The sequence below is a fragment of the Vicugna pacos genome, chromosome 3 (genome assembly GCF_048564905.1).
Source record: "Vicugna pacos chromosome 3, VicPac4, whole genome shotgun sequence".
Lineage (NCBI taxonomy): Eukaryota > Metazoa > Chordata > Mammalia > Artiodactyla > Camelidae > Vicugna > Vicugna pacos.
The window spans coordinates 68,014,298-68,037,309 of NC_132989.1; the positions used below are offsets into that span (position 1 = coordinate 68,014,298).

The 23,012-nt window shown below is 39.3% G+C and overlaps 2 protein-coding genes and 1 pseudogene across 4 annotated transcripts in view; 1 reads left to right on the forward strand and 2 right to left on the reverse strand.

The window, feature by feature from the left end:
- HOMER1 (homer scaffold protein 1) overlaps window positions 1-8,412 on the forward strand; it is a 135,506-nt gene extending 127,094 nt beyond the window's left edge. Inside the window, exons 10-14 of the mRNA XM_072958460.1 lie at window positions 1,969-2,091; window positions 3,005-3,592; window positions 4,055-4,163; window positions 5,317-5,398; window positions 7,910-8,412. Coding sequence (XP_072814561.1) covers window positions 1,969-2,008 — 40 coding nt within the window. The 3' untranslated portion in view covers window positions 2,009-2,091; window positions 3,005-3,592; window positions 4,055-4,163; window positions 5,317-5,398; window positions 7,910-8,412. The remainder of the gene's footprint in view (window positions 1-1,968; window positions 2,092-3,004; window positions 3,593-4,054; window positions 4,164-5,316; window positions 5,399-7,909) is intronic.
- Window positions 8,413-8,636: 224 nt separating this feature from the next.
- On the reverse strand, window positions 8,637-10,068 carry LOC140695642 (transmembrane protein 88 pseudogene; annotated as a pseudogene).
- Window positions 10,069-10,587: 519 nt separating this feature from the next.
- Window positions 10,588-23,012, reverse strand: part of JMY (junction mediating and regulatory protein, p53 cofactor) — a 61,843-nt gene continuing 49,418 nt past the window's right edge. For all 3 annotated transcript variants that reach the window (XM_072958458.1, XM_015244810.3, XM_072958457.1), the window contains 3 exons: window positions 21,426-22,005; window positions 20,047-20,357; window positions 10,588-15,860 (listed from right to left, as the gene is read on the reverse strand). In XM_072958458.1, coding sequence (XP_072814559.1) covers window positions 20,050-20,357; window positions 21,426-22,005 — 888 coding nt within the window. In that variant the 3' untranslated portion in view covers window positions 10,588-15,860; window positions 20,047-20,049. The remainder of the gene's footprint in view (window positions 15,861-20,046; window positions 20,358-21,425; window positions 22,006-23,012) is intronic.

The following is a 23,012-nucleotide window of genomic DNA, read 5'->3' on the forward strand; positions in this document are numbered from 1 at the left end:
CTCTCCAGCATTTATCTTTTGAAGACTTTTGAATGATGGCCATTCTGACTGGTGTGAGGCGATATCTCATTGTAGTTTTGATATGCAATTATCTAATGATTAGTGATGTTGAGCATCTTTTCATGTGCTTGTTGGCTATCTGTATGTCCTCCTTGGAGAGATGACTGTTTAGGTCTTCTGCTCATTTTTTGAATGAATTGATTTTTTTTTAATTAGAATTTTGTTAGCCTTATGATTTGGACTAAGTAAGAAATCTGGTCAATTAATGATTTTATTCCATTTTTATTGCAAACAAGAATGAAAAAGTGAACAAATATTTCCACACTGGATTCCTCTTGAATGAATTCAAACAAAGCTCATTACTAGTGGTTTTGCATTTGGCAAAGGTGTGAAATTGTCCTCATAGAGGTGTTGATTTACTCCACCTCAGCAAGGCCTGGCCCTTTGAGTAGGCAGCGCTGGCCCAGGGGAAGTGGCTGTCTCTGCACATCTGTTAGGTCCCATGGGCTTCTGGGGTTTGATCAGAAGCTCCTGCTAAAAACTATTTTTTCCCACCAGATTCTAGGTTGAGAAGATACGTCATCCAGTGTAAAAGATGACTTGATCATTTTTAACTGTGATAGTGTGAACCGGGTTCTTTCTGACATTTTTTTTCCATGAACAACTCCACACACTGGTGTTTGCCATTCAGTGTTCTTCACATACGTGGGGCCTGCCAACATTGTCACTTGCCCTGCAACTCTGCTTTTGGCAGGTCCCTCATGTCCCCAGGCCCCTCCCGAAAATGGTCTATAAAATTTTTCCAACCTCTTCTTCCATCTCTAAAATACTCAACACAGTAAGAGAAGGAGAAGGTTAAGAACCATTGCCTCTAAAGAAACTCCAAGGTTTCTTTCACCTGAGGGCAAAGGCGGGCCTGTAAATCATTTACTGTCTCAAAAATTTGAGAACACTTTTTTAACACACATCTAGCATATGATCCAGCCTCCTAGCTACCTACTTAAGAGAAATAAAAACATGTCCAAACCAAAACTTGTATCTGAAGCTTTATTCACAATAACCCCAAACTGGAAACAACCCAAATGCCCTTTAACAGGTGAATGAATAAACAAAAGATTGTTCATCCATAAAATGGATTACCGTTGCACAATAAAAAAGGAACAAACTTCTCCATGCAATAGCATAAATGAATCTCGTTGTGCTGAATGAAAGAAGCCAGACACAGGACTACATGCCGTCTATTCTAGTTACCTGAATTTCTGGAGAATGCAAACTAATCTATTATGGTGACAAAAGGCAGGTCAATGGCTGCTTGTGGACTGCACAAGGGCACAAGGAATCTGAGTGGAGGGATGTTCTGTAGCATGATTGTGATGGTAGTTCTGTCACAGGTGGATGCAACTGTCAACAGTCATGAAATTGGAGACCTTAAATGAATACAACTTAGGTAAATTGTTTCTCAAAGTTACCAGGGAAAATTTTTTGGTAAGCTCTTGCCTGTTAAATCTGAGAGTTGAAGAAATACATAATGGGCAGCAGATAAGTTTTGTGGGGCCATGATATTAAAAAAAAAAAAAAGGATTGATGAACCAAAAATATTCTTAAACATTCTGGAAAGGCCCTTTTAGTTTCTGGGCAACCTATGGGAATTTGTAGGAAAAAAATTTGTCTTCTGGTTTCAGGTAACCACTAGAACAAAGAACTGCTTTGCGGGCTGAGCAAGGTCCTGGGCTGGGTGAGCCTTACTCGCAGCCCGTCTCCCCTCTGGATTCCTGAGAGCCAGCTGGCTCCGCCACGGCAAGTGCAGGGTGGCAGGCAGCTTCCTGTCTTTGCCAAGTCAGGTTCCTTCATACCGATTTCTTTCATTCTGCCTGAGGCAGTAGTGTCTACTCAGGGCTGGATTCCATTCTACTTTTTGAATGTCTGTTCACAAACTAGAAACCCGTAGGGCACATTCTTCCTTTCTAGGCCACATGGAGCAACCAATTTTAGCTGGCACCACTTGTAGGATCACAGGATGTGGGATTTGGAAGGAACCTCAGAGATTCTCCTGTCCAACTTCCCAGAGGAGGAAGCTGAGGCCCAGAGAAGGTAAGTGACTAACCTAAACTCACACAGCCCAAGCAGGACTATGAATCACTGCCCTCCAGGAGTCTCTCCGCTTTATTACGCTTACTCATCACTTGTTGAAAAAAGTGCAGCCCAAGATCTCTAGCCGGATCCTAAATCCAAGTTTAATTAGTCTGCTGCACCTTCCACCCCCCTCCCTAATGAAAGCTGTTGGAAAATGGCTGGATTCTAGCTGAGAGAAAAGCAGTGAATTCTTAGTTCTGGCCCACTGTGAGGAACCGTAAGAGCCAACCTCAGCATGGAAATGAATGTGAGGCATTTATGATTATTGTAGAACTTGGCAGCAATTACAAAAGCCTGTTCCATGGTAGAAATGACCATGTTAAATTTCCATTCTTATTTGCATTCGTAAAAATAGAATAAAATGATTTCTTGGGTAGACGCATTCTCTGGGACTGGGAAATGCTTCTTGGTCATTACTGCTCCTTTCACTCTTCATATATTTTCCCTTGATGGCTACTGAAATAGCAGATACTTCACACAGAGAGAACATTCATCACAGCAGATTCTTGATTGAAGTTGAATCAGATTCTTTCAGTGAAGCAGCCACTGCCAGGGAGTAAATCAGGCCCTTCTGGAAGCTCCACTCACACTCAATCTCACAGGACTTTAATTTCCAAACTACTCTTGGCAGGCCCGGGTCTCACCAGCGTCCCCAACTGCCTCCTCTCGCATCTGGCCCCTTGGTCCTTGACCAAGGGAGTGGGGTTTCACGACACTGAGTCGTCCCCTCGGGGTCAGGAGGCTCCTCCCAGCAGTATCCAGACAGAGCCCGCGATGCTGGTGCTGGTGCCGGGGAGACGAAGAGGTGAGAAGCGGCCTTGGCCCTTTGGTTTGCCTGCTGTGCTGGTAACATGCTTTGCTCTTCACACAGATCCCCCAGAATGTCAGTTGTCGAGGCTGGATGACTAGGACAGTATCTTCAGGAAGAAGACTTCAGATCGTGAAAATCACCCTAAGCTGAAGCAGCAGCGTCGGCAGTCCCTACTCCTGTGCGGGGACTCCTAGATGACCAATCGACAGCATTTCTTGGAGGTGGCGGTGGCGGTGGGGCCCCACGCTTCCCAGTGGTACCATTTCCTCTGCCACTTTGTCTTGTCCTGAGAGTCCTGCTGTACCGTGTCTGCAGCCAACACGTTTCATGTCTCAGAAATCAAGGGCACCAAGGATGGGTCCAACACTGTGTCCATCACTTCCCTCCGCTGAGCACCATGGTCTTGGCAGCCTACTGGGCATATTGTCAGTGCCCAGGACATCATTTTGAATGATTAGCTCAGTTGTTGAGCAAGAGGATAATGATAGTTCTGACCTTAAATGTAGACTCATCAAATCACTGTAGCAGTAATACAAAAACTCACTGAAAAACTGTGGGAGAAGAAATGAAACTTTCTCTAGGTCTAAAATCCACTAATGACCAGAATAAATGATATCATCTATATACAATCATGGAGAACTGATACAGGTACTTGAAAAGCACATTCTCCCTACCTCTTCTAATCCTTTGAATTTAAATCATTCCCATCACTAAGATCAAAGGGCAACACCTGACCTGGATAATTTTCTTCTCTATTTCCTATTGATTTATTACTTTTAAATGTAGTCTTTTGCTTACCTAAGAAACAGGAATACAATTGCTATTTCAAGTCACTTTTCCTTTTTCCTTTTTTTTTATTGGCACACAAGCATGCTCTGGCATCTCTTACCTTTAAAAAATATCTGCCCTTAGTCCTTAGAGCTGTCAGTTGATTTCTCCCTTCTCCACTAAAAGACGTCTGAGAACTGTGGACTCATGAATTACCTCCAATCCTGACTTTCCATTTATTTGTCCTTCAGACTTCTCTCCTCTGGCTTCTGCCCCCCCCCCCCCCGCCCCATGCTCTGCCAAAAGTGCTCTCTCCAGTAACCTCCACTTGGTCCATTCCAGGAGCACTTCTGAGTCCCCGTCCTACTGGAATGCTAGTTGGATGACCACCTAAGAATCCTTCTACTGCACACGAATGAAGAACCAGCGGAAATGGTGGCAAACAAAAACAGTAAGTTTCTTGTATGGTTTAACAACTTTCTCCCCTCCAGTTTTCTCTTCATCCTGGCATTCATCAGATATTAGATGAGGCGGATTAATCCTCTATCTTTTCTACCTCCTTAGCTGTTTATTCAGCTTGAAGAGTTCATTCCCTCTCTTTTAAACCTTGTGTTGAATCTGTAACATCAGCTACCATAGTTTTTGTTTCTCAGGGTCATCCCCTGTTGTCAGATTATTCCTTTTTATGGCAACACATTCTTGTTTCATAGCTGCAGAATTTCTGGCAAAACTAATTTTAATTTTTTCCTCCTACTCCCTGAATTGTCTGTTTTCTGAGTTACTTTGTTTAGGTCTTCGTCCACTGTATGGAGACTTTCTGAAAATGTCTGTGATTGGAAGCAGTCTGTTCACATTCTACAGGGAGACCTGGGAGCTCTGGTGGGCAGGGAAGGTGGAGCCGGTTGACCAGGGGTAGGTTGAGTGGGTGGGAGGCCAGCTTTGTCATTTGATGAATCTCCATCTCTCCTCAGACACAAATATCACCATGTGATGGTCTTTCCTCTTGGACAATTTAGTTTCTTCAGAAAGGAATCTTCCAGACTCCTCTGGGGTGGTGGTGGGCTGGGGTGGTGGTGTGGGTGCCTCAGATGTACTCAGACGGCAGCTGAGGGCTGTCTCAGAACCAGCCAGGCAGAAGGTGGCCAGGGCCCTGGCTGCTTCAGTGTTCAGCAGTACCTCTGCCCTCCTCTTGAACCTGCTATTTGAGTCCAGCTCTTCTCTGGCTCACTTTATCCAGGGAAGAGTCTTGCTGTGGGAAAGGAAGGTGTGGGAGGTGCCTCTTGCTCCTATGGGAATTTCCACCACTCTCCTTTTCTCCAATACCTTATCCTTGCCTTTCAAAGAGCACAGTGCCTCCCAGTGCAGGCCCCTCAGGACTTGCGTGCTCCTCAGTGTCTCCCTGCCCTCTCTCAGATCAGCTCCCTCCACTCAGTTAAGCCATTTACCACCCATGCGTCTTTCAAATACTTCCTGACATTTCTTGCCCATAATTTTCTCCTCTTTTGTTCATTCCATTACTGTCATGTTAGGGCTTTAGGAAGGAATATCAATAAATGTATGTTTCAAGCCACATTTTAATTTTGGATTATATTTTGATTCTTTAGGACTGCACTTCTACAGAAAATCAGAAAGTAAGAATTCTTTCTCAGTTGCACCCAATTCTTTCTCCAAAGAGTAAACATGAAGGTAAGTTTTTTGTTGTTAATTTAAAATGTTGCCTTTTGCATAATACTCCTTTTGTGTCATGTAAGTGAGATTATATTCTACTGAGAAAGAAAATGTGTATGGTTATTGCTGACTTTTCAGATTATCCAGGAGCACCTACTCTCAGGTGTTCTTGCTTCTACTCAAATCTTTGTAGTTCTTTGTGATAGATTTTGGTATCATATCTTCAGAATAACAGCTAACAGTCTTCTATGTGCCATTCTTCTATGCACTCATTTAATCCACAGAACAGCCATACGAAGTCAGTATCATTACTGTCTCTATTTTGGAGATGAACATGCTGAAGCACAGAGAGCAATTTATCCAAATTCACACAGCTACTGAGTGTCGCAGGAGTGCTTGCAGTTAACCACTGGGCCATGCTCTGTTATAATATCTTCTTCTTTTTATTTGATGAAATTTTTAAAGATTTTCTCACCTACTTCCCCAAAGGAAACTTACAATATTAAAACACCTAGAGACAGAGAGTTTAAAGCACACACAGAGCCAATTAAAAGCAGCAGAGGACTGTGTAGACCAGCAGTCTGAGATGAGTTGGCTTTTCCACTGAAGTGCTAAATTTGGCTCTGATTTCCTGCCAACTAATGGGAAAAAGTGAAATGTTAGATTATATGCTTCTCATTGTTTTGTAGAGCAAGCATGCAAATTACTTTGCAGAGAAAAAAGTTTTTGGCAACCGAACTCTAGAAGCAATTTCTAGAATTCTAATAAAAGAACTCCATGTTAGGGTTTTTTTTTTTTTTGAAACTTTTTTATTGGAAATGTAACACTTACTCAGAAAAATACATACACATAAATGTACAGCTTATTGAATTATCATAAAGCGAGCTCCCACCTCATCACCACCCTGGCCAAGAAATAAAAGCTTAGCCCCCCAGAGGCTCTCTGACTGCACCTTTCTATTAAAAAAGCTCTCCTTTCCCCCAAATGTAACCATTATTATGACTTCTGTTCCAATCTTTTTTTTTTTTTTAGTTTTTTACCACCTAAATAATATCCTGAATAAACACTGTAGTTTAGTTTTGCCTGTTTTTTTTTTTTAAACTGACTGGAATCATGTACTAGGTATTTTTGCTTTTTGCTCAACTTCATGTTAGTGAGGTTCATCCACACTGTTTTGTGTGGCTGTATGCACTTTTATTCTATGGCGCTCCATCATATGACTATACCACAATTTGTCCTTTCATCAGTTGTGGACATTTGGGGTATCTGGTTGTTCGCTATTAGGAAGAATGCTGCTAGAAGCATGCCTGCATATGCCTCCTGATTCTGGGATATGCATATTTCAGCTGGGCAACCATCTTTTCCTTGTGTCTCTTCACTTCATCTTCCCTCTATACATGTCTATCTCCAAATTTCCCCACTTTATAAAGATACCAGTCATAATGGAATAGGGCTCCCCCTAATAACCTTATTTTAATTTGATTACCTCTGTAAAGACCCAAGCTCCAAAAAAGGACACAGACTGAGGGTCAGGACTTCAGCATATTAATTTTGAGGAACACAAACAAGTTGGTCACACTAAAACATGGAGCAACTCTGGGAAGAGGACAGTTTGTGCACAGGCATTAAGATAAGAGACTACACACAGTGCTAGAGTTCAGCAAGCCATGGGGCTGATAGGAGGGGCCAAATTACATTCAGCTCTGTCATCCATAGGAAGATTTCAGATTTTATTCTAAGTGCAATGGAAAGTAACTAGAGGCTTTTATGCAGGGGAGAGACATGATCTCACCACTTTTGGGGCAGAGAATAAGCTGGAAGGAGACAAGAGTGGCAGTGAAAGGATCAGTTAGGAGACTAGTGTAGTGGAGATGAACACGGTCTGGACCGGGGTGGTGGTGGGAGTGGGTAAAGGACAGGGAAAGCAGTGGATGTACACCAGATGTAAACTGGAGTTCGGCTTGACAAGACTTGTTGGATATGGAGGATGAGGGTGAGAAAGGCAGCAAGGGTAAATTTCAGGTTCTGAATTGCAGAACTGCATGAATTGCTTACAAAAAGGGGGATGGGGGACTGAGGATTGGGTCCAGGTTTTGACTGAGCAGGAGTCAAGGGAGAGAACCATTTTGGATATATCTGAAATTGTATGAAGCATCCAAAAGAAGAGATCACTGGGCAGTTGAATATATACAGATCTAGTGCTGAGAAGAGGGATAAGCCAGATAAAACAAAATTGGGAATCACCATGACAAATCATGTAGAGCTAGGGGGAAAGGTAAGACGAAGAAGATAGAGAAAAGAGTTATGAAGAAAGTCTAGCAATATTTATAAGTAGGTATCTCTTCATCTCAACCACCTATGAAAACTGAAGACTAGAATCACGGTGCTTATAGATAATGCAGGGGAAAGCACGCTAGAGTTGGTGAGGTAACGTGTCTAGGTGTTACCTTCCAATGACGCACCTTAATGTAACACCAAAGCTTGAGTAACATTTGAGAAATGCATAATTGAAATTTAAAACCCTTTCAGCAGGTACTGGTCACAGTGAACTGATTGTTGCATTTTCTGGTGGTTGCTGGAAGAGTTAACTTTGTTTCAGAAACTTGGCACTGACCTATATACTTGCCCAGGTAAGTCATCCTATTTCTGAAAAGAGATGGGTCACTAAGTGGCCTGGAGGTAAGACCAAATAATTTTTAAATTGAGATTTGAGCCACTGGAACGCTTGAACGTTTACCCAAAGAAGATCTCAGAGGTTTGGGTCTTTAAGCATGAAAAAGATCATTTTGGCCTAAAACATTTATGGGATGTTTTTGCTAAGTGGACTGTTTCTACTAAAGAACCATAGTACAGCTTTTGCATAATGTAATTCAGAGTAATAGATCACAAAATGCCCATGTTGGCTACTTTCTTTCCCTTATCTTACTCCTCTCCCAAGTCAATAGTGTTAATTTACTGTTCTAGCTTAAATATATAGAATATTTTTAATATTCTATAGAATATCTTCAAAATAAAATTAATTCAGAGTAGGGCTTCTTATCCTGAATCTTTCAAAAGAAGTTTTAGGAATAACTCTAGGACTACTCCCGCTAGACTTCATTTTCTTTCCATTGGAAAATGGTTACAATCGTAAGGTTTCTCTGTAGTTTGCCAATCTATCATCTCCCCCCCCCCACTTTCAGCTTATTAGTTTTTTATTGATCACTCTTTCTCCTGCAACCTCACCCCCCACCCCCTACCCCCGGCGCGTAAATACTAGGAGCTGCACGAGCTGCATCGGAAAAGGGCACCAACGCGGTTTAGTGTCCTGTTCACAGGGGACTTGCGGGGTGGGTGCAGGGTCCAGCCCACATGTTCAGGATTCAAATATGGGTTGTGAGGGGAAAGTGGGATTTCTGGGGGTGTGGTGAAGTTTCACCAGTTTTGGTTTCACAAATGCTGCTGTTTTGTTCCCCAAGGGGTTGCTAGGACCTGTTTGAGGCAGAAGTCGGGACAGGGTAGGTCGGGAGACCTCGAGCTTCAAGTTCTTGGGCCGACAGGCAGTTGTAAGAGTTGTTCTTGCTTTGCTCGAGGGTCCTCAGACCCAGACTTTTCTTGAAGTTGGAACGGCCTGGGGCCCTGGTGAGGCCCGGGTTTGCCGGGGCTGCGGGGCGCGCCGGCGCCGCTAGAGGGCTCGGCTGTAAGGCACGAGGCAGTCGGCCAGGCGTAGGCCCAAGCAGAGGCGGCGGTAGCTGGCCAGGGCAGGCAAGGACGAGCAGCGGCAGGAGCAGGAATCTGGTGACCTGCAAGGCTGTGAAGCCCGGGTCCCGCAGGTGCGCGGTACGCGGTGCGCACGGGAGTACCTGGGAGCGCAGGAACTGGGAGCGGCAGAGGAAGCCAAAGCCTAGCATGGTGACAGCCGGTAGCAGGATGGTCCCCAGCACCAGCGCCAGCAGAAGACTGAAGGCAGCCACCAGCAGATTCTGGGCCGTGACCAGCACAGCGCAGGCCCAGCAGTCCCAGGGATCCCGGGAAAGGGCCGCTGAGCCCCCGGGGACATCCACCATGGCCCGTCTCCAATCTATCGTCTTTGATTACACAAAGCATCTGTTGGCGAAGGGTGTTTGATGCCCTTGGGGATAAATAACTTTTTAATTGTTCTTGGTAGTATTCTGACAGAAATTGGCCAGTAAGTTTAATTGCTTAAGGCTTTTCCTCAAAAACCATTATTGTACTCACAAACTTGTAATGACTTGATAAAAAGGGCTTTTAACTATTACGCCAATATAAAGAGGCTCCACATGACCAAGGAAGTGCACCAAGATACGTACTTAGGGTTGAAATAACTCAAACGGCTGCAGTCATAGGGAATTTTCTAGCTCTAGAAACACGAGAATACAGGTAAGTTGCTGAGGCTGACGTGAGTGACAGAGCACCCCAGCACCTGCAACTCTGAGACGTCACTGGAAGTGAAACAAGTTAACAGCCTAGGAATTTGTGTGGGGCCATATATGTCCCCATAACTCTCCTTGCAGGCACTATGTTCTGGGGAACAAGGTTCCTAAATCCACACAGCATATTAGCCCTACGTTGCACCCAAAGCACTTCAAAGGGATCTGCTATATAATTTATTCGTATCTTAAGTTGCCTCTGAAGAGATTTTAACTTAATTGCTTTTTTTGGATTGAATTTATTTGAATTTTATTTGAAGTCACATCTTTTGATGTCTTTGATACTTGTTTTTAATCCTTCTTGAAAATTTTTATGGATCAAGAATTTCTCTAGCACATCTCAACACAAGAGACCCAAGGCCTTGTTTCAGCCTTGGGCAGCATCTGGGACCTAAGTCCCTTAAAGAAGGCCTGTCCTGAGACGTGTGCCCCTTGTGTGTTGGGGCAGCATCAGGTCAGCATCAGGCCAGCGAATCTGAAGGCTCTAATTAAGCTAGCCCTACTTTCAAATGTAATGACAATAATCTTCTCCCAATTCAGATGATCCCAAATTGCTAAAATGAAAGGCATTTAAGGACCTTCCAATTTTGGAAGTTGACATTTCTAAACCATATTGGGGGAAAAAAACAGTCGGGAAGAGGCAGAAGTACAGGGGTGGTGTAGTCTCTCAATCCTGCTTATCACGTTACAACAAATGCACAACTTGCTGTGCTCCTTCTTTGAGGAGTGAAGTGACATTATAAACCACCAATGCTATTTTAAACAAACCAAATGAGCTTAACTCAATAAATATCTTTTATTAAAGAAAAGAAGGAATATTGTTAAGCACCAAAATTGTATGTTGTTACATTGCATGTACAAGAAGAGAAAGGTGATTGCAATACTTGGTGTACAAGTACTTAACTCTGTAGTCATGGGTGTAAAAAACATGAAATACAAAGCAATACAATAATTACAATGCAGAAAAGTTGCACTAAAGAGCAAAAGGCAACAGTCAAAACAATTATTGGAGATTTCAGAGTATTGCTCTAAATGCTTGCTTAGTTTTTTTTCTTTGTACTTTTAATACTTCAGAATGTTAATTGAGCATATTTAAGTACTGTAAATTTGCAAGAGCTGCCATTTACAATACACTTCACTGCACACTGTCCATTTAGTGTAACAGGTTTTAAAGCCATCCTGAAAAGCCAAGCACAATGTGCTAGTGTTTCACTTCTACCATTATAATATTGCACAAAGCTAGTAAATTGGTTTGCCATTAAAATTTTCATTTAACCAGAAAGGCTAAAAAACATGTCAGTTTCATCAGCCCTAATGGACTTTTATTCATGCAAAAGGATCTGTAGCCTTCGATTTTTCATAAACTATAATATATATTATGGTTTCACACATGGCAAGACATACAGTACAGTAAGAAATTCAATAAAACAGTGGGGATTCTGTCCAAGTCAGAAGTCACTGCATGGGTTGTATTGTCTACCCATCTTGGTTCACAAATGAATGGAAAGTGTCGTCTTGTGATTATGGAGAATTCTTAAAACCAATGTAATTAGTACTAGGAGAAGCTAGAGTAACTTGCTGCACTCTTTGACAGTTAACCATAGAACATTCAAGTTAAAAAACCCCAAACTTCCCTTGTTAAAATTGAACTCTACCCAACACCCATACCTTTGTATACATCTGAAAATCACTTTCCACGGACTTTCCTTAACTCATCAATTTGAGCCTCTCTTAGTCATACCTGACCCCTCCCTCCAAAAAAACTTTCCCCTAACCCTTAAAACAAATGACTGCTTTGAAATTTGGTGTGAGAGAACATTGATGAAATATTGAATATGGCAACCTCAGAGTATTTTCTGTACATGCACCTTACAGTGACTTAATAAATGTGTTTGGAGAAGGGGAGAGACATTTATGAATCTGGAATTCAGTCAATTAAATTCTTCAAATACAAGTGGTACATTTACTGTTGGTAAAACAGAAAATTTCAGAATGAACAGATCTTTGAAATAATTCACCTGGCAAACATTTAAAACACACACACACACACACAGAATCCAGACTCCCTCTCACCTTTAAAAATCCTGTTTATATAGATGAGTTTAGGCAGCAATATAAACTCATTTTGTAGGAAAAACTTAAATTAGACTATACTTATAGGATAAAAAAATGCTACTGCTTCATTTTACAAAGCAATTAAGCAGAGACTTTATGTGCTTTAAATAAAGAGCACTTTGCAGCAAAGTTCAGAAATAACTACTGAATTGTTCAGTAGCACTAAATGCAACATGCTCCAATAGTAAGGTGCTTCTATGTTCTTACCTCTCTTCCATCTGATATCAATCTTGTGGTCAATCCTCTAGCATTAGGCATAGATGTCCTTCTATGCTAAGCAATAAATGGGAAGTAAAATTTGTTTAAAATGCACATTTACCTTTAGATTATTTAAATTCAGTGCAAGAATTAGGTAAAACTTAAAGTTTCTGCTTTCACTATCAAACAGATGCATGTTAACAATGCATATGCCGTGAGTTTTAAATGTTTCACAGCTGCTCAAAAAGACTTTGCAAATAACCTGGTAAAGTATATAAAATTTCAACTCCCTGATCAGGACCCATGAGCACTTTAAGTTGGTATCTGATTCTGAGTATTAAGTAAATAATAATTAAATTAAAAGCGTTTTTTTAAAAAGATTATATTTAGTGAAAGAAAAATTTTCCTTATACATACATGCAACAATTGCAATTTAAAAATGGAGTTTTAGGGAATGTATAAAGTTAAACAGTATTAATTGTATACTGGTCCCATTCCAGAGAGGGTTCTGCCCACTAATTTTTGTCCCACTGATACAAGAGTTTTAATTCTTAGTGTCTGCTATGGCCAAAATATGCTTTACGGTTTAACACATTTTATAACATAAAGAGGTCATGCCATATGTTAGCAAATACTGCTACACAGTTCAGCTTTGGAGAAACAAGGTTCCCCCCGCCCTATCCCCTCTTTATACAGAATTTTAAAATTTTAATAGGTTCATGTAATGAAAAAGCCCCATATTCCCACTGTGGAAATACTATACCTGATAAACTGTTACAGCTGTGTCTAACAGTCCATTTAAAAATGAATTTTATAGAAACATCTCATTCCACAATGAAGAACCAAGGAATGATTGTTTTTATGCTGCTTACGAACTCAATAAGCCTATAAAATATACATTAAGTGAGCAATTCTCATCTTTTAAGAATCTTCTTTAGCCAGGTATTTCCTCATACTGCTACACTACAGTACCATTAAGATTTTAAATCATTAGGAATACCTTTTCTATACATGCCACGTTGGTTATACATACATAATTTTAGTCATATTAGTAGAGGAAATATTTAAATTGACATTCAAGTGAGCAGTAACTAACTTCCAAACATCCAAGCCATCATCTACTTGCTTCCCTATTTTAAGTATACTGCAGTTGAGACTAGATTGGTAAATTAACTTCTAAACTGATTCAGCATAAGCAAGCAGCTGTTTGTGGATTCGTGATACAAAATGATACATTAACAGTCAAATATTTTAAACCACATAAATAGTACAGGTAAGTTTGGAATTGGAAACATGATCATATATAAGTACCATCATAACTATATACAAATTTTATACTAAGGGCAAAGATGCTCATTTTATTAGGGGAAAGGAAAAAAAGGAAACTGTGCTTATATAATTTTCGTTGGGTTCTGAAATTGCCTATTAATTAAAATGAGGAATCAACTGGAGAAATGGACTGGAGTTTATTATCTGTGAGAACTCCAGAGGTTGATGGCCTCTAGTAACGTGATTTGCAGGAGGCGGAACCTGAATCTGGAGGAAGGGAAGTGGATGTGTTGGAGAAAGTTATTTAACCAGAGCACGAGCACAGCTGGCTGCTCCTCACCTTCAGGTGTAAGACAGCTTGCAGAGCACTACAGAGGGTGTGCTGACTGCAGCGGACACACTCCTCGAGGGTGCGCAGGGGTCTCAGCACCCTGCGTTATCTGCTAGAAACAGTACAACATGGCTTGCGAAAACAGATTATAAAGTGAGTATTGTCTTTTAATGGAACCCCAGCTGTTAACACTAAGAGCAATTCCCTCTCGATATATTCAAGTTCCAGTGCTTCTGCTGTGATGACACTACATCTTCCTGTATTTTTGTAAATATCAATAAATAAAACCGAAAAAAAAGTGTTATGAACAAGTATCCAAAGGCATAAAATTGATACATGATTTTTTTAAGGTTTACAAATCTCCTTTAAAACTTTTTTTCAGATATGTCAATCAAATCAGTCATTCTTTAGGTTAAAATGCATGTTTCAATGCTTTGCTGAAGGGGTGTTAAAAAAATCTACAACCCTCCCACTGTAATTAGGGGGTGAAGATTAACTTTATATTAGATCTGTACTTCCAATATTCCCAAAGTGTGAGAATAATGCTAGAATAAAACCAATGTATTATGAAAATGCTCAGTCTCATCAAAAAATATATTTCCAACATTTAAGCAGATTTTAGGTTTTTTTTATATAACCTGTTGCCAGAAAATTTTCAGAAAATTATTTGAGAGGAAGTAACATTTTCCAGTGGCAAACGTAAGCATTTCTTTTTTCCTTCAGGAACACCAATTCGGGCACACTGGAGGGCTTCTACCCAAGGACTGCTTTCTGGGTCTAGGTCAGAGAACTGCCTCACAAGAAATAAAGTTCTTTTTGGTACTTCAGCCCTTAACTCCATTCATATAAAGGTCAAGACCTGTCCTACACAGAATTACACTCTCCAGAGTACTGTAAACTGTGTCCAACATATCCATCTTAATTCAAACCCACAACAGTCCTGCTGAGAATTCGTAACAGCTCCATTCAGATAGATGCATTCCTGAGGACATTACAGCAAAATCGACACTAGAGTTACATACCTATGTTTAAAAACTTAGTGACACTAACAAAGGCTCTCTCCCAAAATTTAACTCAAAGCGTGAGAAGACAGTGAAACACCAGCCAGAGGCTTTTCTTCCTGTCCACTTTCTGCATATCTGTAGAGCACTTTTTTTTGCACTGTGGAGCATGAAAATAAAAACTTAAATGGTGCATGTTAAAAATACCTGTATCCCTATTACTGAATCCTGAATTTTGATTCTCAATAGGAAAGTCATGTTGAGTTATAGTAATCAAGCAATAGTTCAAACAAAAAGACTAAAAATAATTTGAAACATCAAATTACAAAGTATTGCTTTCCATAAACAAAGCTGCACATAAAATTCAAACTATTATAAATTCACAATTATGAAGAGCTATTTAAAAGCATGGACATTTTTACTTTGAAACCTTACAAACTGTAGTGTGTGGTCTTCTAAAAATATGCCATGTTAAGTGTATCACATTGTGGTAAACACAGTAATAAGTGTATCTCCATGGTAATGTATTTTTTCAGATGTTGCTGAACATCTTTATGAAAATTCCTTTGGAGATATTAATGTGGGAATTATCAGTGCATTTCCATCGGATTTCTTCCAACTCCTGTCCTACAGCTATCATGATTAACTTCTTTTTCAGAGTGTCACACTATTTATTTAAGCTGACATGGAAAAAGCTCTGTATTTTGAGCAGATGACTGACTATTCAGTGCACTGAACGATGGATTTCACCAAAGCAGTCTCAGTACAGCTCACAGTAAATCTGTCAACCCAGTGTTCTTCCAACTTGTAGCAACCCCTAGCTTTACTGGCCACTGCAAGAAAATGTAAATGGGTGGACAGGTGGGGAAGGTGCTTATAAAACAGGAATCTTCAGAAGGCCTTTTCTTCATAGCAGTCAGGAACATTGCACGTCTAAACTCATATTAACCACCATGTATTGCAATGACTGGGAAAGTGATAACTTGCCAATTGTGCTTCCTTTTTTACACCACTGAGCCAATACACTTTGAATCTAATGGAATCCAAATGTGGAACCAAACGTTTAAAATTTTGCTCTCCAAAAGAATATAAGCCGATGTTCAACTGTAGGCATTTTTTTCATTCTGTTGAGTCACCTGTTTATAAACAAAGTAATACAGTGTATTAAAAAGGATGGCCTATTAAAGAGTACGTATTTATGTTCCCTCACACCATTTGCAATATCCAGTATGAACACTGGTGATTTTTCCTTTAAGTGGTTTTTCATACAGATGATGTACAGGAGGCACCTTTTTTTTTGTTTAAGGATGTTTGTATTAAAGTAATAAAAATAAAAACCAAATAATTTCAACACAAATTATGATCACTGTTAAAAGATCACATGTCATGGTTACTCTAGTTATTACTGCTGTGTAATATACAGGAAAGTTGTAAAGAGGGTAAATCCTAAGAGTTCTCATCACATGGAGAATTTTTTTTCTTTTTTTCCTCCTGTTTCTTTTGTTTAAGATAGAAGTTGGCTAAACCTAACGTGATAATCATTTCACAATATACGTAAAGCAAACCTTTACGCCGTATGCCTTAAACTTACACAGTGATGTATGCCAATTATTTCTCAATAAAGCTAGGGAAAAGAATTTTTTTTAAAGGTTGTATGTTACATTAACTTTCACTTTCACTCTTAACCATTGTATGCCAAAACTATACACTAAAAAGAAAAATACAATCTAAAATCTTTGCCTCATGAACTTCCAGTACGACAAGAACTACCAAATGGCACCCTTAAAATATACTAGAGAGTGACTTTTGTTTTATTGAGATTTAGAGGACAGAGTTAGTACTGGTCTTTAAATGGAGGTTTTTACCAGGACCTTTTAAAATTCAAACTAGTTATGTCTGAGATCCATGAACTGACCCACAGCACAAGAGAATATATATAAAAGACCTACTTGTCAGATAAAAGCAGATTTGCACATGAATAAAGATGGAACTTACTTTATTACAGTTCCGCATTACTGCATACTGCAGCACTGCAGCTACATGTGGCTTTTGAGCACTTGAAGTCAGTCTAGTGTGACTGAGAAACTAACTTTTTAATTTAAGTTAAAATCTGAAATTTTGTATAAAGTATTTTTCCACTAAGCACAACTTTGTTGTTTTGGTAGGATGATTCCCTTTAATATGGAATACCTGGCATCCATATTGAGATGGTACTACTAGGAAGTGTAAAAACTGGACTTTGAAGACTCAGTATCAAAAAATACGTATACTACGTTGTGGAATTTGATCTGATACTCTTTTGGATATAACATGTAAAATAAAACATTACTAAAAATCAGTTTCATGTGAAAATTTTTAAAATGTAAAACTATTACAACATCCTTGGCTTACATTATATTTCTGTTGGATACCATCATTATAGTTACTTCATAAGTTAAGGAAGGAACCCATAGGAAACAAATTAGAAACAATAAAAAGGTCTATACAATTATATATATATATTTCCTTAAGTTTAGAAATCCCTTCAAGAGACACTACCACCTATGGCTACATCTGAGATGAGTTTTTAGAAGAGGGTGAGGCTGAACACCTCCAGCACCTTCATTTTTTATTTCATGAAGTTTTAAGAAACTAGTTTGTAATTAATGATTTTAAATCTGTAAGAAAGAAACCATTTAATAGGAAATTAAAATTTATATAGCCTTTTAGCCATCTGTAGAAAAGTATCTAAAAGTTCAGAGTCTTTAAAAATGAGTTCCTAACACCACACACAGGCAGTGTACACAGCTCTTTATCAATGGCTGCTTTATCGGTGGGGATTACAACTAGTCCTTGGCTTGCTTCTGGTGTTGGATATACTTAGTCTTTTAAAAGTGTGCTGGCTGGGCTCTGGGGGGATGGGAGAAGATAAACACAGGTGGGCTGGCCTGTGCTGCTGCTGCTGGGCCATGTACCCTGACTGTGCCACTGCAGGCGCTGTGACAAAAGGACTAAACACAAGTTTACGTGTAGGTCCAGCTTCCAAGATGATCATTTTTGGCATCGCTTTAGCAGTTTACTGAGAAGCTACACGCTGAAGGGGACAAGGCAATAGGTAACAAGCACTGTGAAATGAGCAACAATCTAAAAATAACAAGTGTGGAAAAGATTCCCAGTCAGGCACAACTGAGTCTCTAGACAAACTCACATGGTGAGTAGACACACTGATGTGCAGGCATATGTGTGTGTGTGTGTATATATATTTATATATATATATATTCATATTCCTCTACAAAGCATAGGGTACAAATGTACAAGCACAAATGGTTTGAAATTATTTTGGGATCCAACAATTTGGAGGAACAGTAAGTGACTGATAATTAAGACCTCTAAAAGTAACAGGAAAATAGGATGCCAAGAGTCCAAGACTCGTAGCAGGACAGTGTTACTATCAAACATTGGTTAGAGTACATTAAAGGTGACAGAAAACCACTTATCAAGATTTTTCATCCTTTTGGCTAAGCAACTGATTGGTGCAGGTGCTGGTGGGGAGGGACGGGGCTGGGAGTGTGGCGGTGGATCACTTTCCTGATGTGCCCCATGCCCAAAAGGAATGGGTAAAATTGTTTTCAGTAATATTTTGATATATCTAGAATAGTATCTTTCAACATTTAATCAACATTTTAAAAACGAATGACACAGTTTTTGGGGTGTTTTGTAGTTAAGTCTTCAAAATCCACTATGTATGCCTACATATACTTCAGTTAGTTCTACTCTGCCAAAATCTTTGGTCATGAAGACCATGAATCTGCATTTTTAATAAGCTGCCCCTTCCCATCCTGTAATTCTTAAGATCAGGCATGTTTAAGAATCACTATGCCAATTTCCCTGATATTGGTGATGTTGAGCAGCTTTTCATGTTCCTGTTGGCCATCTGCATTTCCTCCTTTGGAAAAATGTCTGTTCAGTTCTCCTGCCCATATTTTAAATGGGTTGTTTGTTTTTTGTTGTTGTTGTTGCTTACTTTTTAATTGAAGTACAGTTGATGTAAAATGTTGTATTAGTTTCTGATGTACAGCATGGATGGATTTGGAGGGCATTATGTTAAGTGAAATAAGTCAGACAGAGAAAAACAAATTCCTTAAGATATTACTTACATGTGGAATCTAAAAAAAAAAAAATACAGCAAACTAGTGAATATAACAGAAAAGAAACAGACTCACAGATGTAAAGAAGGAGCTAGTGGTTACCAGTGGGGAGAGGAAGCGGGGAAAGGCAAGATGGAGGTGGAGATTAAGAGGTACAAACCATCAGGTATAAAATAAGCTACAAGGGCGTATTGTACAACATGAGGAATACAGCCAGTATTTTGTAACTATAAATGGAGTATAACCTTTAAAAATTGTGAATCACTATATTGTATACCTGTAACATAATACTGTACATCAACTATACTTCAATTATTGTAAAATAAATACATAAATAAAGTTAAAAAAGTAAAAAAAGAATCACTATGCCAAGGATTAAATTTATTATTCCTTTATCTACTCCCACCAGGACTATGAGTCTTCCTGCTTTTTGTGAAGCCCACAGAAATATACTCCATCAAGCGAGCATGATGATTAACAGAATAATATTATTTGCATAGTTTATATTTTGCACAAATTACATTTCAGTTATGGTCATTAGCAATCCTATATACTAGGATTGTTCTATCTTTACCAATTCTACATACAGAATAATTTGTGCCACATTACTACAGAATCAACTATTAAAGTGTATTGGGGACAACTTTCTACTACCCTGGGACAATGCCAGAAGTGTTATCAATACCAGAGAGATACTCAATAAAATATGTATACAATTTTATATATTTATTCTGTTAGCTGCAATTTTATCTAGACAATGGAGTAACTATGATAAACATTAATTTTAAAGGTTTAGAAAGCGAAATAATCAGACAATACAATGACTTTTATAGAGTCCTTTGTGCGCAGCTAACAAAACAACAAAATTCAACATGCATAACAGAGTTTGCAATCAAAATACATTAGAAAAGGACTTCTCTGCTCTTTAAAGCCAGAATAACACTGCCACTTCACTAAATTAAGAATAACTTCTTTACTTTAATGAGCAGGATATAAGAAACACAGCATTTACATAGGAATATCTTTGGAAAGTACTTTTTTGTTATGTTGCTAGAAACCACAGTAGTAAAACCTGTTTACAAATGAATGATCCACGCTATATCTGAACCTCAGACTCAATGAAATATAACAAGATTCATCATTCAGTATAAAAGCTGTATTACTGAATGCTACTGAAGAAAGTAAGATCATTTACCTGTTAGTTCTCCCAGTCTGTGCAAGGCAAAGCTTCCTCTTCATCCTCTGATTCAGGGGATGCTTCTTTGATTCTTCTAAGAGCTTCATGGATGCTCCGTGTTAGTGGGTCTGTGTCGGGCAGCAGCGTGAAGGATTCTCTCAAGACTTCCTTCTGTACCTTCTTCAATTTTACTCCCTTCCTTATCTGTGCCAGGATATTATTACTATCATCTTCATCAGGAAAAGGAGGCAGAGTTCGCTGTTCAACCTTTTTCAGATGAAAACTACCACGCTTCAAGGAAGCTAGCACCTCATCCATGGGTGAGCTCACTTTAGAAAATGAAAGAGAACAATTACAGTTAGGGCTGCACTTAGAACCAAACTGCATAACCTCCAGATTTTAGGGCTGTGATAGCCCCAGATGCCAAAAACACCAACTACACAAGGGACGGTGAAGCATGGACAGAATGTTTCCAAAACACAAAGGATCCTAATTATGCTTGTTCAAAAAAAAAAAAAATTCCAGACTCACATTCCGTGTCAGTATTACTGACAGTCCTATCATTTCCTGTGTGAGAAGTGAGCAGACTGGGGGCTGGGGAGTGATCTTTAATATTATGGGTGAGACTCCCAAAGGGTTTCCATAATGTAAAAAGTTCAATCTAAATTCAGACAGTGATTGTATTGTACATTTAATTAAAAAAAAAATCTGATTCATTATGGTGATTGTGCTTTTTTTCATTTAGTTGTTTTACGTAATATTCTACTTGGGTTAGGATAAGAAATATTTCACAGGATGGTCTCTCAGATTAAAATCTAATATGCAAATAAAATGTTCTCTGCATGGAAGCTAAAGCTTCTTAAAAGGCCAGAATTATTCACTGTTCTTTTCAAAAATAGCTTTATTAAAGCATATCTGATGTGCAATTAATTGTACGTATTACTACTCCCTATTCTTCTTTGCTTCTTTATACAAAGAGTATGCCAAGGTCCTCCAAAACTATGTTACATGGCTCTGCCACTGTTGTCCTAGTGTGACAGTCTTCCCCAGGTAGCTTCCCTTTGCTGATGTGAATACCTTTCTTGTTCTTCTGAAACTTAGAATCAGTTCAGCACAGAAGGAGCCATCTAATATATGTTACCAAATAGACTCAGTCAGAACATACATAATTTTAAAAACTAAGAGCACAAGAAGGTACACATTTCTGTGTCTTCACACATTTGAAAATGGGTTGGTAAGAATTCTGCTGTGCTGAGACCCTGAAAACCTGTCTGCTATCAAATAAAGTCCAAAAACGAAATGTTTAAATCTTCGTAATATCCTAGGAAATAAACAGTCCTTTGATTATATGCCTCACTTAGTCAACAGATGAGCACAAAAATATCTTTTTAACTTACTTCTCCTCCTCTGCAAACCTTCAGCAGTCTTTTTGAGCTTCTTCCTGGCGCTGACCAGCTGGCTGCTGTCAAAGAGGTGTGCTGAGGGGGCGCTAGCTGACTTTGGGATCCTCTTCTCGGTCCCCTCCATTCTAGGCAGATCTTTCTCCAGTGTCTCTGGGGTGCTGTCCTTGCCAACAGGCAGAGGTGGTGGTGGTGGGGGAGGGGGAGGTGGCGGGGGAGGCGTTGGAGGGAGAGGCGGTGGGAGTGGATCTACTGTAACACAACCCGGCCTAAGGTCAGTATTATTTAAAAGTGGAAGAGATACAGTGGGAGGCAGTTCAGAGGTAACACCACTGAGAGGTAATGATGTGGCTTCAAGTTGTGCTAATGACTTATCTTCAAGTTGTGTGAGGCTTTGGGCTTCTGGTGCCTGGGGTGACCGGAGTGTGCCTCGTCCTTCCTCCACCTCCTCGTTTTTCTCTCCTACCTGTAGAGAGTCGCACTGGCCTTCACAGGGCACAGGACTGGCTGCACTTCTTCTTCTTGCATGAGCCAGTCGCAGTCTGGTTGATTTAAGTATCACCTGACCAGGGTACCTCTAAAAAAATCAGAAGTTATTTTAACTGGTTAGATTATATTAAAACCATTTATGAACAAATGGCTGTTTATTTTCTCCCTCCAATATAATGTTATTTTAGAGCTTTTGTGATTTTTTAGGGAAAATATGCAGAAAACCAAACTGTAACACCTTTTAAAATAATTATAATCAAACTTTTTATTACCTGTTTATCATCAAATCCTTGTCCCCTCGTATCCAGTTAAAAGGTCAACTGTTCAGAATTACCACATGCTTTTCTGAAATATCTTTAGTCAACAAAGTTACTAATTTAAATAGAAAAATAATACCAATGTAAAATATAAAATAGCATGTGATGTCAAATATATATGCTATTGGTATGCAGAAAGCTAACAAAAAACTATTCTTAATTTCTTACATGTATTTTCAAATGCTTACAGATAAAAATTAAAACATTACTGTTCTCTTTAAAAGGTTTACATGGCATTTTTAAAAGCTCTGAAAACAATATATGCATTTTATGATAGAATAGAAGGAATAAAATTTCTTGGAGTACTGATACACAGAACTCTCATTTTTTACTATGGTAAAACCTAGCATTAAAGCATTGGTAGGCAATATTTTCTTAACACAAGGCTTATCCTTGTGTTAAGGACCCCATTCCCACTCACTCTAACCCTTTTCACTTGATTAAAAGCGTCCTTTAAAAAAAAAAAAAAACCTTCCTTCACCTATAAGGTGATCCCTCAGAACACAGGGTGGAAGTAAGGCTCCTGAATACACCAAGAACTAGAACTACCTGGTTTAAGACCATTCCAAGAACACGTTTAGCTGCTGCAATATCAATGTCCAGAGTCATGGATTAGCCTTGCAAGAGAACTGCTCAAGTTCTTCTCATGTGTGCTGATCCATCTTCTAATTCTGCCATTGCTCATTTCCACAAATTACCAAAGGCTGACGTATACGGAATTAATAACAAGTGGATGCATGAAATGGATTCTCGGTTGTGAACTAACTCACAACTCAAG